This window comes from Prionailurus viverrinus, chromosome A2, assembly GCF_022837055.1.
Source record: "Prionailurus viverrinus isolate Anna chromosome A2, UM_Priviv_1.0, whole genome shotgun sequence".
NCBI lineage: Eukaryota > Metazoa > Chordata > Mammalia > Carnivora > Felidae > Prionailurus > Prionailurus viverrinus.
Genome location: NC_062562.1, coordinates 16,632,811 through 16,645,125, shown reverse-complemented (window position 1 = coordinate 16,645,125; position 12,315 = coordinate 16,632,811). Strand labels below are relative to the sequence as shown.

At 40.3% G+C, this 12,315-nt stretch overlaps 1 protein-coding gene across 8 annotated transcripts in view; it reads left to right on the top strand.

Annotated features, from left to right (window-relative positions):
• The window catches only part of MAP4 (microtubule associated protein 4), a 211,019-nt gene that overhangs the window by 143,275 nt on the left and 55,429 nt on the right, over window positions 1–12,315 (top strand). For 7 of the 8 annotated variants that reach the window (XM_047846610.1, XM_047846601.1, XM_047846634.1 and 4 more), the window contains 4 exons: window positions 986–1,108; window positions 7,097–7,210; window positions 9,800–9,934; window positions 10,729–11,889. In XM_047846610.1, coding sequence (XP_047702566.1) covers window positions 986–1,108; window positions 7,097–7,210; window positions 9,800–9,934; window positions 10,729–11,889 — 1,533 coding nt within the window. The remainder of the gene's footprint in view (window positions 1–985; window positions 1,109–7,096; window positions 7,211–9,799; window positions 9,935–10,728; window positions 11,890–12,315) is intronic. The other variant, XM_047846627.1, reaches the window with a different exon arrangement.

Below are 12,315 nucleotides of genomic sequence, written 5' to 3'. Positions count from 1 at the left end.
TTTTGTGTTTTTATGTATTTCCATTCTGACATCTTCAAAAAATTTTGCTGACACTTTTAATTGCCTTGAATATAGTGGTCAGTTTGAGAATTACCATCTTAACAATACTGAGTTTTGCATTGATGAACGTAGTATGTCTCCGCATTTATTTAGATCTGACTTTTTTTTTTTTTTAATTCCATGATTTCTTTTTTTTTTTAACATTTATTTATCCTTGAGACAGAGAGAGACAGAGCATGAACGGGGGGAGGGCCAGAGAGAGAGGGAGACACAGAATCCGAAGCAGGCTCCAGGCTCCGAGCTGTCAGCACAGAGCCCGATGCGGGGCTGGAACTCACGGACCGTGAGATCGTGACCTGAGCGAAGTCGGACGCTCAACCGACAGAGCCACCCAGGCGCCCCGACTTTTTTTTTTTTTTTTTTTAATTTTGGTGACTTGAAATGACTGCTGTTGACAGTCTTGTCCCAGTTGGTTTTTAAAGTTTATTTATTTTGAGAGAGAGCGCGCGCGCGCGTGCGCGTGCGCATGAGTGGAGGAGGGGCAGAGAGAAAAAGGGAGAGGGAGAATCCCAAGCAGGCTCTCCATTGTCAGCACAAAGCCTGATGCAGGGGTCACACCCACAAACTGTGGGATCATGACCTGAGCCGAAATCAAGAGTTGGATGCTTAACCGATTGAGCCACCCAAGCCTCCCAGTTTTGTCCCAATTTTATACTTGTTCCTTTGTGGATGAAAATCACTAACCTTTTCATGTATCATAACCAGAAGTCATCCTATGATGTTTTTAACCTTATATAACAACCTGTGCTTCCAGCATCTTGATTGTTTTTCTGTCTTAATAAAGGGAAAAAAAATGGTCTTCAAATGCACTAGCTAGGTATGATTTTGTCCTATGGTACTAGCTCTAATGCTTGTAGAAACTCAATTCTAGTGGAAGGGAAGACAGTAGTATTTTATAACTTTTGTTTTGTGTTTCTGTTTGAAGGATCTCCAACTCCATTCCTTGATGAGAAAATGACCTTCCAAGGATATCAGAACATCCAGAACTGGCCAGAAAATACAAACTTCTGCTTCGAACCTGAACAGTTGGTGAATCCTACCCAGACTGGTAAGTGCAGGCTTGCCTGTGGCTGCTCAGTGTGAGCGGTGACATAAACATGAATAATTTACAGCCACTGCTCACATAGAACCCTTTAGCCTAAGTATAGCTTGTCAGGTACAACCAAAGTGTACTCATTTACCCTGAAAATTTAGTTGACCCTTTCTCCTCTTGATCCCTTCATCTGAGGCACACACCCCTCTAGATTTAAAGCCTGTTCTGAGTAACTTAACTGAAATTCATACTCATTGAAGACTAATGGTCAGTAGTACCTTAGAACCTAATTCTTCCAAAAGGAATTACTACAGTAATAATAGCACCATTTGTTGAATATCTGTGTTGTGCCTGGCACAGTGCTAGAGCCTTTCTATACATATTTTCTGTGTTTCTTTCCTAACTCTGCCAAGTACATATGATCCTCATTTGACAGAAGGGAAAACTAGGACTCATACCCCATTTTTTTTTTTCTTCACCTTTTTAAAAAAAATTTATTTATTTATTTTGAGAGAGGAGAGGAGAGAGCACGTGAACAGGGGAGGGACAGAGAGAGAGAGAGAGAGAGGGAGAGAGAGAGAATCTCAAGCAGGCTCCACACTGTCAGTGCAGAGCCCAATGCGGAGCTAGAACTCACAAACCATGAGGTTATGACCTGAGCCGAAATTAGGCGTCGGACGCTTAACAAACTGAGCCACCCAGACGCCCCTCATACTTCATTTCTATAAAATCAAACTAATCTATAGAGACAGAAAGCATATGTGTAGTTGGCTAGAGCTGGAAATGGTGGCAGGAATGGATTGCAGAAGGACCTCAAAGTGATAGCATCATTGCCGCCACGCCAGGTTGAGAGCTGTTGTCTTGTTTGCACTTATATATGGCTTCTTTTTTGCCATCCAATTAATAAGGAGCTTATAACTGGTTCCAAATAATCTAGTACTTGATGTTCTATCCATTTTCCAATTATTGGCTAGGCTAGATATATAATTTTTCAAAACAGCTTTTTTTATTGAGATATAATTCACATACCATACAATTCACCCATTTAAAATGTATAGTTCAGTGGATTTTTAGTATTACCTCAAAAATAAACCCTGTGTTCTTTAAATATCACTCCCTATCTCCTTATCCACCCTGGCCCTAAGCAACCACTAGTCTCTTTCTGTCTCTCTAAATTTATCTATTCTGGACATTTTATGGAAATGGAATAATATATGGTCTTTTGTGACTAGCTTTCTCACTTAGCAAGTGTTCAAGGACTCGTGGTTTGTGGCATGGATCAGTACTCCATTCTTTCAGAGGACCTCATAATACTGCAATTGTATGGATATACTACATTTTGTTTATCTGTTCATCAGTTGATAAACATATAGGCAGTTTCCTTTTTTTTTCTTTACTGTTGTCAGTAATGCTGTTTTAAAAAGGGTTTTGTGTAGTAGACATATACTTAAATTTCTCTTGAGAGAAATACCTAGACTGGAATTGCTGATCATATGATAACTCAGTGTTTTATTTGAGGAATTGCCCAACTGTTTTCCAAAGCACCTGTACCATTTTTTATTCCCACCAGTAGTGGATTAGGTTTGTAATTCCTCCACATCCTTAAAAATGCTTGTTTTTCTTTTTCAAAAATTAGAGCTAACCTAGTTGGTATGAAATGGTATCTTGTTATGATTTTTGTTTGCATTTTTGTATTGGCTAATGGTGTTGATTATCTTTTTCACTTTTCGTGTGTTTGTTGGCTATTTATATATCTTCCTTAGAGAAATCCTCTGTCCCATTTTTAATTGGTTTGTCTTTTTGTTGTGTCCTGTATGAGTTCTTTATAAACTAGACCCTTATCAGATTTATGATTTGCAAATGCTTTCTCCCATTTTGTGGGTTGTCTTCTAATTTTCTTGATAGTGTCCTTTGATGCATAAAAGTTTTTTATTTTGAAGTCCAGTTTATCTTGTTTTTCTTTTGTTGCTCCTACTTTGATGTCATACCTAAGAGCCCATTGCCAAACTGAGGTCATGAACATTTACCCTTATGTTTTTCTCTAAAATTTTTATAATTTTTAGCTCTTGCATTAAGGTCTTCGGTCCACTGTAAATTGGTTTTTCTATATGGTGAGAGGTAGAGGTCCAAATTCATTATTTTTCATGTGGATATCCAGTTGTCCCGTCTCCAGTCTTTGGAAAGACTGTTCTTTCCCCATTGAATGGTCTTGGTATCCTTGTTGAAATCTGTTAACCATAGATACATAGTTTTGTTTATCAACTCTTAGTTCTGTTCTATTGATCTATACGTGTGTCCTTAAGCCAGCACTATACTATAGTCATGATTACTGTTGCTTTGTGGTAAGTTTTGCAGTTGGGAAGTGTAGATTTTCCTACTTTGTTTTTTCTGACGATTATTTTGGTTGTTCTGGGTCCTTTGCATTTCATATGAATTTTAGAATCAGCTTGTCAATTTCTATAAAGAAATCAGCTGGGATTCTGTTAGGAATTGCATTAAATCTATAGATCAAATTGAGGAGTTTTGCCATCTTAACAATATTATCTTCAAATCCATAAACATAGAATGTTTTTCCGTTTATTTATATCTTACTCCTTCACCAATATTTTGTAGTTTTTAGAGCGTAAATTTTATACTCCCTTTTGTAAAATTTATTCCTAGTATTTTATTCTTTTTAATGCTGTGAATGGAATTATTTTCTTAATTTCATTTTCAGATTGTTCATTGGAAGGATGTAGATACACGAGTGATTTTTGTATATTGATCTTGTATCTTCCAGCCTTGCTGAACTCATTAGTTCTAATAGTTTTTTAGTGGATTCCTTAGGATTTTCCATATGTAAGATCATGTCATTTACAAATACAGTTTTAGTTCCTCGTTTCCAATCTGGATGGCTTTTATTTCTTTTTTTGGCTTAATTTTCCTGGCCAGAGTCTTTAATACAATGATAACTAGAAGTAGTGAGAGCAGACATCCTTATTTTGTTACTAGTCTTAGAGGGAAAGCATCTAGTCTTTTGCCATTTTTTAAGTATGGTGTCAGTGGTGGGTGTTTTATAGATGCCATTTATTAGATTAAGGAAAATGCCTTCTATTCCTAATTTGTCAAGTGTTTGATTTATCATGAAAGGGTGTTGGGTTTTGTCAAGTGATTTTTCTACACCTATTGAAATGATCGTGTGGCTTTATTATTATTTTAAGTTTATTTATTTATCTATTTATTTTTTTTGAGAGAGAGAGTGGGAGTAAGCAGGGGAGGGGCAGAGAGAGAGGGAGAGAGAGAATCTCAGGCAGGCTCTGCATTGTCAGCGCATTGCCCAACGTGGGTCTCAATCCCACAAACTGAGATCATGACCTGAGCTGAAACCAAGAGTCAGACGTTTAACCTGACTGAGCCATCCAGGTGCTCCCTGTGATTTCATTTTTTATTCTACTGATATGTATGTATTACATTAATTGATTTTGGGGTGTTAAACTAATCTTGCATTCCTGGGATTAATCTCATTTGGTCATGGTGTATAACTCATGTTATTTGCTGGCACATTCATAAACGTATTGAACATTTTGGCATCCGTATTTAGAAGAGATATTGATCTGTAGTTTCCTTCTGATGTCTTTGTCTAGTTTTGGTATCAGAGTAATATCAGAGTTATACCATTCTATGGTAATACCAACCATAGAATGAGTTAGGAAGTGTTCTCCCCTCTTGAGTTTTAGTTTTGGAAGAGTTTATGAAGAATTGGTTTTAATTTTTCATTAAATGTTTGGTAGAATTCAATAGCGAAGCCAACTTAGGAATTTTCTTGTGAGTAGTTTTTAATTACTAATTCAAGTCAGGAAGGAGAGTAACCAGCAAGGGTAACTTCAAAGGAATTGCCGGTTTTGATGTTGGGGAAAAGCCAGAAAAATATAATGTCTTGAAAGTCAAGTGTGGTAGTCCACCCCCAAGATGGTTCCAATGAACCCCACCTCCTGGTATTCACAACTTTAAGTAGTAACTTCCCATTGTACCAGGGTTGGTCTGTGTGACCAGTAGAATAGATGACAGAAATAATGGTATATCATTTCTAAGATTAGGTTATAAAGGACACTGTGGCTTCCATCTTGGTCATTCTGGGTTTACTCATCCTGGGGATAGCCAGATGCTGTGGAGAGGCCCACATAGGGGAGGAACAGAGGCTTCTAGTCAATATCCATGTAAGTAAATCATTGTATAGGCAGGTTCTCCAGCCCCAGTCAAGTCTTCTGATGATCACAGTCTTGGCCAATACTTTGACTACAACCTGTGAGACACCCTAATCATTGAAGGTAGGGAAAAAAAAAAACCGGTTCTGGGAGACATTTTGAAGGTCAGGTCAGTTGAATTTTCTTATGAATCAAATTTGTATGAAAGAGAGAAGTCAAGGATGACTCCAGTGTTTTTGACCAAAAAGATAGAATGCCACTAGAGATGGGAAGATTTCATGAGGGGTAGTTTGGGAAACATACTACATTTTAGCTTTATTTTATACATTAAGAGTTGACAATTTGATATGAAAGTCAAGAAATAAGGGGTGATATCTAGATGGCTCGAGGTACAAATTTGAGTGTCATTAATTTATACACAGAATTTTAAACTGTGAGATTAGATGAGATCACTAAGGGAAGGAATGCAGATAGAGAAAAGGTCTTCCTTTCTCTAACCACTTAATTAGTTCTTTAGTTCTCAGCTTAAATATTTATCAAGGGAAGATCATCCTTGACTTGAACTAAAACATCCCTCTGCTAAATGTTCTCAACCCTGATCTTACACATCTCTGGGTTTTTAGAGCTCACAGAGTCTGCCATATTAGAGGCACCCACTAAAAAAGTAATAAGAAAATGACAGAACTTTGTAGAAACCACTCATTTTTACATGCAAGTTAGCAGTTTCCCATCCTAATGTGCAAACCATACAGCAGTTACTCTCATTGATGGTTTAAGCTTCCTGTTTTCCTTCAGTGGAAGCCTGAGGAGCAGAGCAAGCGGCAGCATTTCAAACGAAGTGATCCTGGGGAGAGTGAATGGTTAGAATCTCTCTCCTCTCCCAGCTCCCCCACTCTTCTGGAGAAGCAGCACTAGGGTCTCCTCTGTCTCCAGCAGCTTTTCAGTTTGCTTTCTGCTTGTTCATACTTCCCAGTGCCATGGTCTCCCCTGCTTCTGACATCCCTTACTAGAAGAGGGTGGTCCAGCTGCCTCAGAGCCACAGGAATGAACATTCTCCCAAGGCCTAGGTTTTTATGCAGCTGCCTCTGACAAATGAAGCACCTTACGAGTCTACCAAGGAACTAGTGAGAAATGCAGATTCTTAGGGCCCAGCAATCAGTGTTTCTTTAAGCCTGCAGGGTGATTCAGATGTGTGCTAAATTTTGAGAAGGCCTTCTTAGAACCAAATTCTTGCTCGATCTGACTGGCTTTGCTCTTTTTTTTCATCTAAGAAGGCACAGAGTTTCCCTGATGTTTTGAGTGACTTTATTTATGGCAACTCCTGATTCTGGAGCTTATTTCTCTTCTTCAGACGCCAGCTGTTTACCTTGTCTCATTCAGACAGGTTTTGAAAAGTAGTTTTCTTCATGATGCCCACATGAGGTGAAAATGTCTTTTTTACTTGCCTGACTATCTTTTTTTTTTTTTTTCCCTTAATAACCTGAAGTGAATGTCTAAATATATATTGAAAGTTTAATCAAATCTGTACTTTCACCTCTTAGCATGTTATAGAATTGACCATTAGTTGTGTTTTTAGTTTGTTATTTGTTGACTGATTCAGATAATCAAATCGTAGAGAATATGAGATTGCATACTCTCAACTTGTAACAAAGGAATTCGTGATTCTCTACCATTTTCAGTCACATATTATCTCAACTTATTTCACTTATATTGACAACACACATGTAACCAATCAATATTCATCATAGGCTAATAAGGAATGCTAATCATTTTAGTTGTATTCACTGGGAATGAATTTTAAATTCCTTATTTATTCCAGATCCCTTTAAGATGCGTCATGATGATGGCCTGGAAGATTTTCTCTTTCTCCCCAGTGGAACAACCAATGCTTCAGCATTTACAGAACAAAATGATCCCCTGCAAGACAGTTATGGTATGACTTCTTCAACTGGATTTATTGCTTAACTCCAAACAATTAATGTGGCCTTTAACCCATCACCTTTGAAGTTAACCACTAGGCAGTCATGTTTATTGGCTCTGGCTGTAACAAGTCTCTTTCTAGATTGGTCACAGGAGAGAGTTCACAGTTGGGCTGCTCAGAGTCTGATCATATCCTCTCATGGGATCTTGAATACACTATCATAGGGCCAGATTCTCTTTCCACATTTTACCAATTCATTGCCTTGGGCAAGTTATGTCCTCTGTAAACTTTCTTTACCTATAAAGTGGGGCCAGCACTAGTTCCTTCCTTAAAGATGGGGTGATAAGTAAAATTTTGTAGAAGCACTTCTTACAGCATCCGATACGTGGTAAACATTAAACAGATCTTAGATCTCAATTAGTAGTGTCCTTATTCCTGGTTTTGTTGTATCACTTGTAACATGAACGTGGCCAGGGTACTGTGGGGGAGGTGAAACTTTACTTCTTCCCATCTTAGGTTTTCTGCTGGGACTTGTTAACGACAAGATTAACAGGAGACAAACAGTTTGTCAACATGCAGCATCCATCGCATGGGAGAAAAGTAATTCAAAATGGTAGCTTAGAATTTTGGTTTATATAGCATCTTCAATGAAGAACCATAAATTGGTAGAGAAATGACAGGAAAAGGAAAGCAGTTTTAGGGTTCCAGGAGTGGCTAACTGTGGGAAGAAAATGCATGGGAGGAACTAATGGAGTAAGGTTTGCTTGCCGATCCCTCTGGCGCCCTCTCTGGGCTGACAAGAGTCTGTCTCCAGGAAGAGGAGAATTTATATCCCGCCTTTAGGCAGAAAGGGGGAAGTTTTTTCTCGGGTTGCTACTCCCACATTACCTTCAGCTCAAAATAATTTTTATGTCAAAGAGGCATATTTTGGGGTGACATTCTGGTTTCCTTCAGTAAGTCCCTTCAGTGAAGTTCCTTCACCAATAAGTCCCACTTCAGCAATGCTTATAATTTTGTTTGTTAAGATCCTGGCTAATAATATGTTGCATTTATGCTTTTGTTTGGACTGAATATCTCTAGGAGGAAGGATGTTAAGTGATGCTATCCATGTCATCTCTTAATACTTTGATTGTGGCTTTGACTTCTGTCAGCTCGCCAGCTAGTGAGTCATTTAGTCTCATTGGCTTCTTTCTTTCTTTCTTTCTTTCTTTCTTTCTTTCTTTCTTTCTCTCTCTCTCTGTTTCTTTCTTTCTTTCTTTCTTTCTTTCTTTCTTTCTTCCTTTTTTTAAACTAAAAAAATTTTTTTTTGTTTAAGTTTATCCATTCATTTGGAGAGAGAGCGCACAAGCAGGGGAGGGGCAGAGAGAGAATCCCGGGCAGGCTTCGTGCTGTTGGTACAGAGCCCGATGCAGGGCTTGATCCCATAAACTGTGAAATGATGACCTGAGCCAAAATCAAGAGTCAGACTTTCAACCAACTGAGCCACCCAGGCTCCCTTAGCTTCTTTTTTTTTTTTTTTTTTAACAGCATCTTTCTTCTGTTTCTTTATGTTCCCACTACTCCCCTGCCACACAACACACCCCCCTGCCTGGGCCACCCCATGTAAGCCCCTGTCACTAGACACCTAGACCACCTCGGTAGGACTCCTGCTCCCTTTTAAATTCATTCCAAATATGCCTGCTGCATTTGCCACCAAGGCCCTATTCTGTATTCATCATGTCATTTTCATTAAGACCTTAACACACCCTTTCTCTCTCTCTCTCTCTCTCTCTCTCTCTCTTCAAATCTAAATTTCTCTGGCTTTCCAGATCCTTCTTCCATTGTTGGTCTTAATTCTGTTTTCCCTCTCTGGTACGCAAAATCCACTTGAATCCAACTAACTTCATAGTTGCAGAAACATTCTTGTCCTGTTGGCATCTTCATACTTTGCTCGGGGTTCTCCATCTTTGAAATTGACTGCTCTGTCCTCTCTTTCTGCTCTTGCTTCTCCTCTGAAGCCTTCTGTGGCTATTCTGGTCCTCATAATTGTTTTTAAACTCTTAGCCCACTTAGTACATACTATAGACTATTTGGTACATGTCTGTCTTGCCTTTCTAGCTAAATCATAATACTCCTGATGGCAAGGACCACGTGATATTAAATCCCCTATTATCTGATGACGGACAGCATAGTAATAATCCTTTTACATCTGTCCTAGTTCTTAATAATTTACAAAACATTTTCACAAAACTGTCTTGTTACGTTGCAGAGGGAAATATTGATCTCATTTTACAGATGAGGAAATCAAGACTCACAATCCCTTATTATACTTCAGTTGCGATATTGGTGCTTGCGTTCAGTCTTTGGTATTTTGACTCTTTGCAGTGCACTGTAGGAGGCTGCCAACCAATGCTGATTATAATGACATGACAGCCATTTAAAAAATTTGCCCAAACATAAAGAACATTAACAGTTTTTCTTTATACTTCCTTTGTTTTTCACTGGTGCTTAGGTTCGTGTCATTATGGCAGTGTATAAAGCTGATTTTAAATATCAGATGCCTTTTTTTTCCCCATTGTTGACCCAGTTTCAACAATCTGTGTGTTTGTGTTTCAATATTAGGTCTGTTTCCCTGTGACACATTTGCTCCTGCAAATGTTGTGCCTCAGGGGTGGCCTGTGGAAGCCCCAAACTCTCCACACCCGGAATCCTTCATTTCCCCGATGGCTGTGACACAGCCTCTGCAGCCCACGGCAGGTAAATTATTAGAACCCGTCTTCACTTAACGGTTACGGTATCATAGTCCGTTTAAATCTTCAGACTTTTTGATTAGCAGTGGACAGCAGTATAGATAAAGTTTCAGAACTATCACAAATGCCTTTATTACTTCAGTTACTGGTTTCACAGCTGGAGAAATGAAGGCAAAATTGAAATACAGCACTTGGGGTTCGTGGGCAGAGAACATCCCTTTTCAGTTCAGTGCAGACTTGGAACTCTAAGGTTTTTTTTCTGGATGTCCCACAAGTTCCCATTCTTTTTTTTTTTTTTTTTTTTTAACATTTTTATTTTTATTTTTGAGACAGGGAGAGACAGAGCATGAACAGGGAAGGGTCAGAGAGAGGGCGAAACAGAATCTGAAACAGGCTTCAGGCTCTGAGCTGTCAGCACAGAGCCTGACGCGGGGCTCGAACTCACGGACCGCGAGATCATGACCTGAGCCGAAGTTGGCCGCTCAACCAACTGAGCCACGCAGGCGTCCCTCCCATTCTTAAAATAACTGTGTACCCGTGTTGTTGTTATTTTTAAACCTGTGTTTTAACTCTTCTTTTCCTTTCCTCCTCCACGATTTATTCTCTTAGTATCCTATTCTTCGAAGTATTGGGACTATCAAAGAATGGGCACAAATACATTAATTAGACAGCTTCTTAGTTATGTTTAGGGTGTTGTGGTCACAAAATCTAGATACTCTTATGCTCTCAGAAAGTAAGTTTTGAATGTAGACCTATGAGCAGACGACGATGGGTTCTAAATTTCCAACTTATTTCCCTTAGAGCCAGCTGAAGAAGTAGAAGTGAAGAAGGGAGCAGAAGAGAGGGCACCAACAGAAGCATTGGAAATCATGATGGGACTGAAGGCTGATGACATGGCACCATCTAGAGAAACAGAGATGTCTCCAGCCAAGGACATGGCACCAGCCACAGAAACAGAGGTGGCATTGGCTAAAGACATGGAACCTTCTATCAAATCAGATGTGACACTGGCTAAGAACATGGAATCATCTATGGAATCAGATATGGTCCTAGTCAAGGACATGGTACTACCCAAAGAAACAGAAGAAGCCCCGGTGAAGGATGCTGTTTTGTCCACAGACACAGATGTATCTTTAGCCAAGGATATGGTATTGCCCACAGACACAGAGGTAGCCCCAGCTAAGGATGCGATACCATTCAAAGAAACGGAGAGGGCACCACCTATAAAAATGGATTTGTCCCCAGATGAGGGCATGGTAGCACCCACAGACAGACAGATGACCCCAGCCAAGGGTGTGGAATCACTCTCAGATATAGAAATGGCACTGGCTAAGGACGTTGTGTCACCCACAGAAATATCCTCAGCCAAAGAGGCAGCCTTGTCCTCAGAAACAGAGGTGGCCCTGACTGGGGATATGGCACTGCCCCCAGAAACCAAGATTTTCTTGACCAAGGATGAGGCACTGCTCCCAGAAATGGAAGTGGCCCCAGTCAAGGATATGGCTCCACATCCAGATACAGAAAAGGCCCCAGTGAAAGACATGGCTCCATCCCCAGAAACAGAGGTACCCCTGGGCAAGGATGTGCTTCTACCCCAAGAAACAGATGTGGCCCTGGGGAAGGACCTGGCTTCACCTGTAGAAACAGAGATGGCCCTGGGCAAGAATGTGGCTATGCCCCCAGAAACAGAAGTAACCCTGATCAAGAATGTGCCTCAGCCTCCAGAAACAGAGATCGCTCTGGCTAAGGATATGGCTCTGCCCCCTGGGACAGAGGTCACCCTGGCCAACAATGTGAGTCCAGCCAAGGATGTTGCACCACCCTCAGAAACGGAGGTGGCAGCTGTTCCAGCTAAGGACATGGAAATTGCGCAGACACAGGAAGAAGTACGTGAGGAGGCCCAGTTAAAATCTCTCCGGGATGAGGGGCCGTCAGCTGCATCTACTTTTATCATTTCACCAGGTATGGGTTTAAGTTTACTCCTTATTTCTGTCTACCAGCGTGTAGTCTCCAGAAAGGTGAGGGACACACGTTGTGCCAGATAAAATACAGACACTTACACTGTATTTTACAAGTCTACACACATTCCTGCTCTTCTAGACAGTTCTTTCTCACCTTCTCTCCCTCCTCCAGTTTCTAACACCTTCCTCCTTATTTCTCTGCTGGTCTGTTTTCCTTGTTGATAACTTAAGCCACAAAAGAGAACCTTCACAAACTTGTGCTACCTCATCTGCCTACTTGTGTGCTGTCTCCATAGTCTCTGCCTCCCTCCTGTTGCTGTAGGTGAACTGTCCCTGCTCCTAGGTGTGGCCAGTCTCTCCAGGTTGCACTAGCTCCCATCTCCTCTCGCCTACTTAGGCATGCTGCCCTAGCCATTCTTTCCTTTCT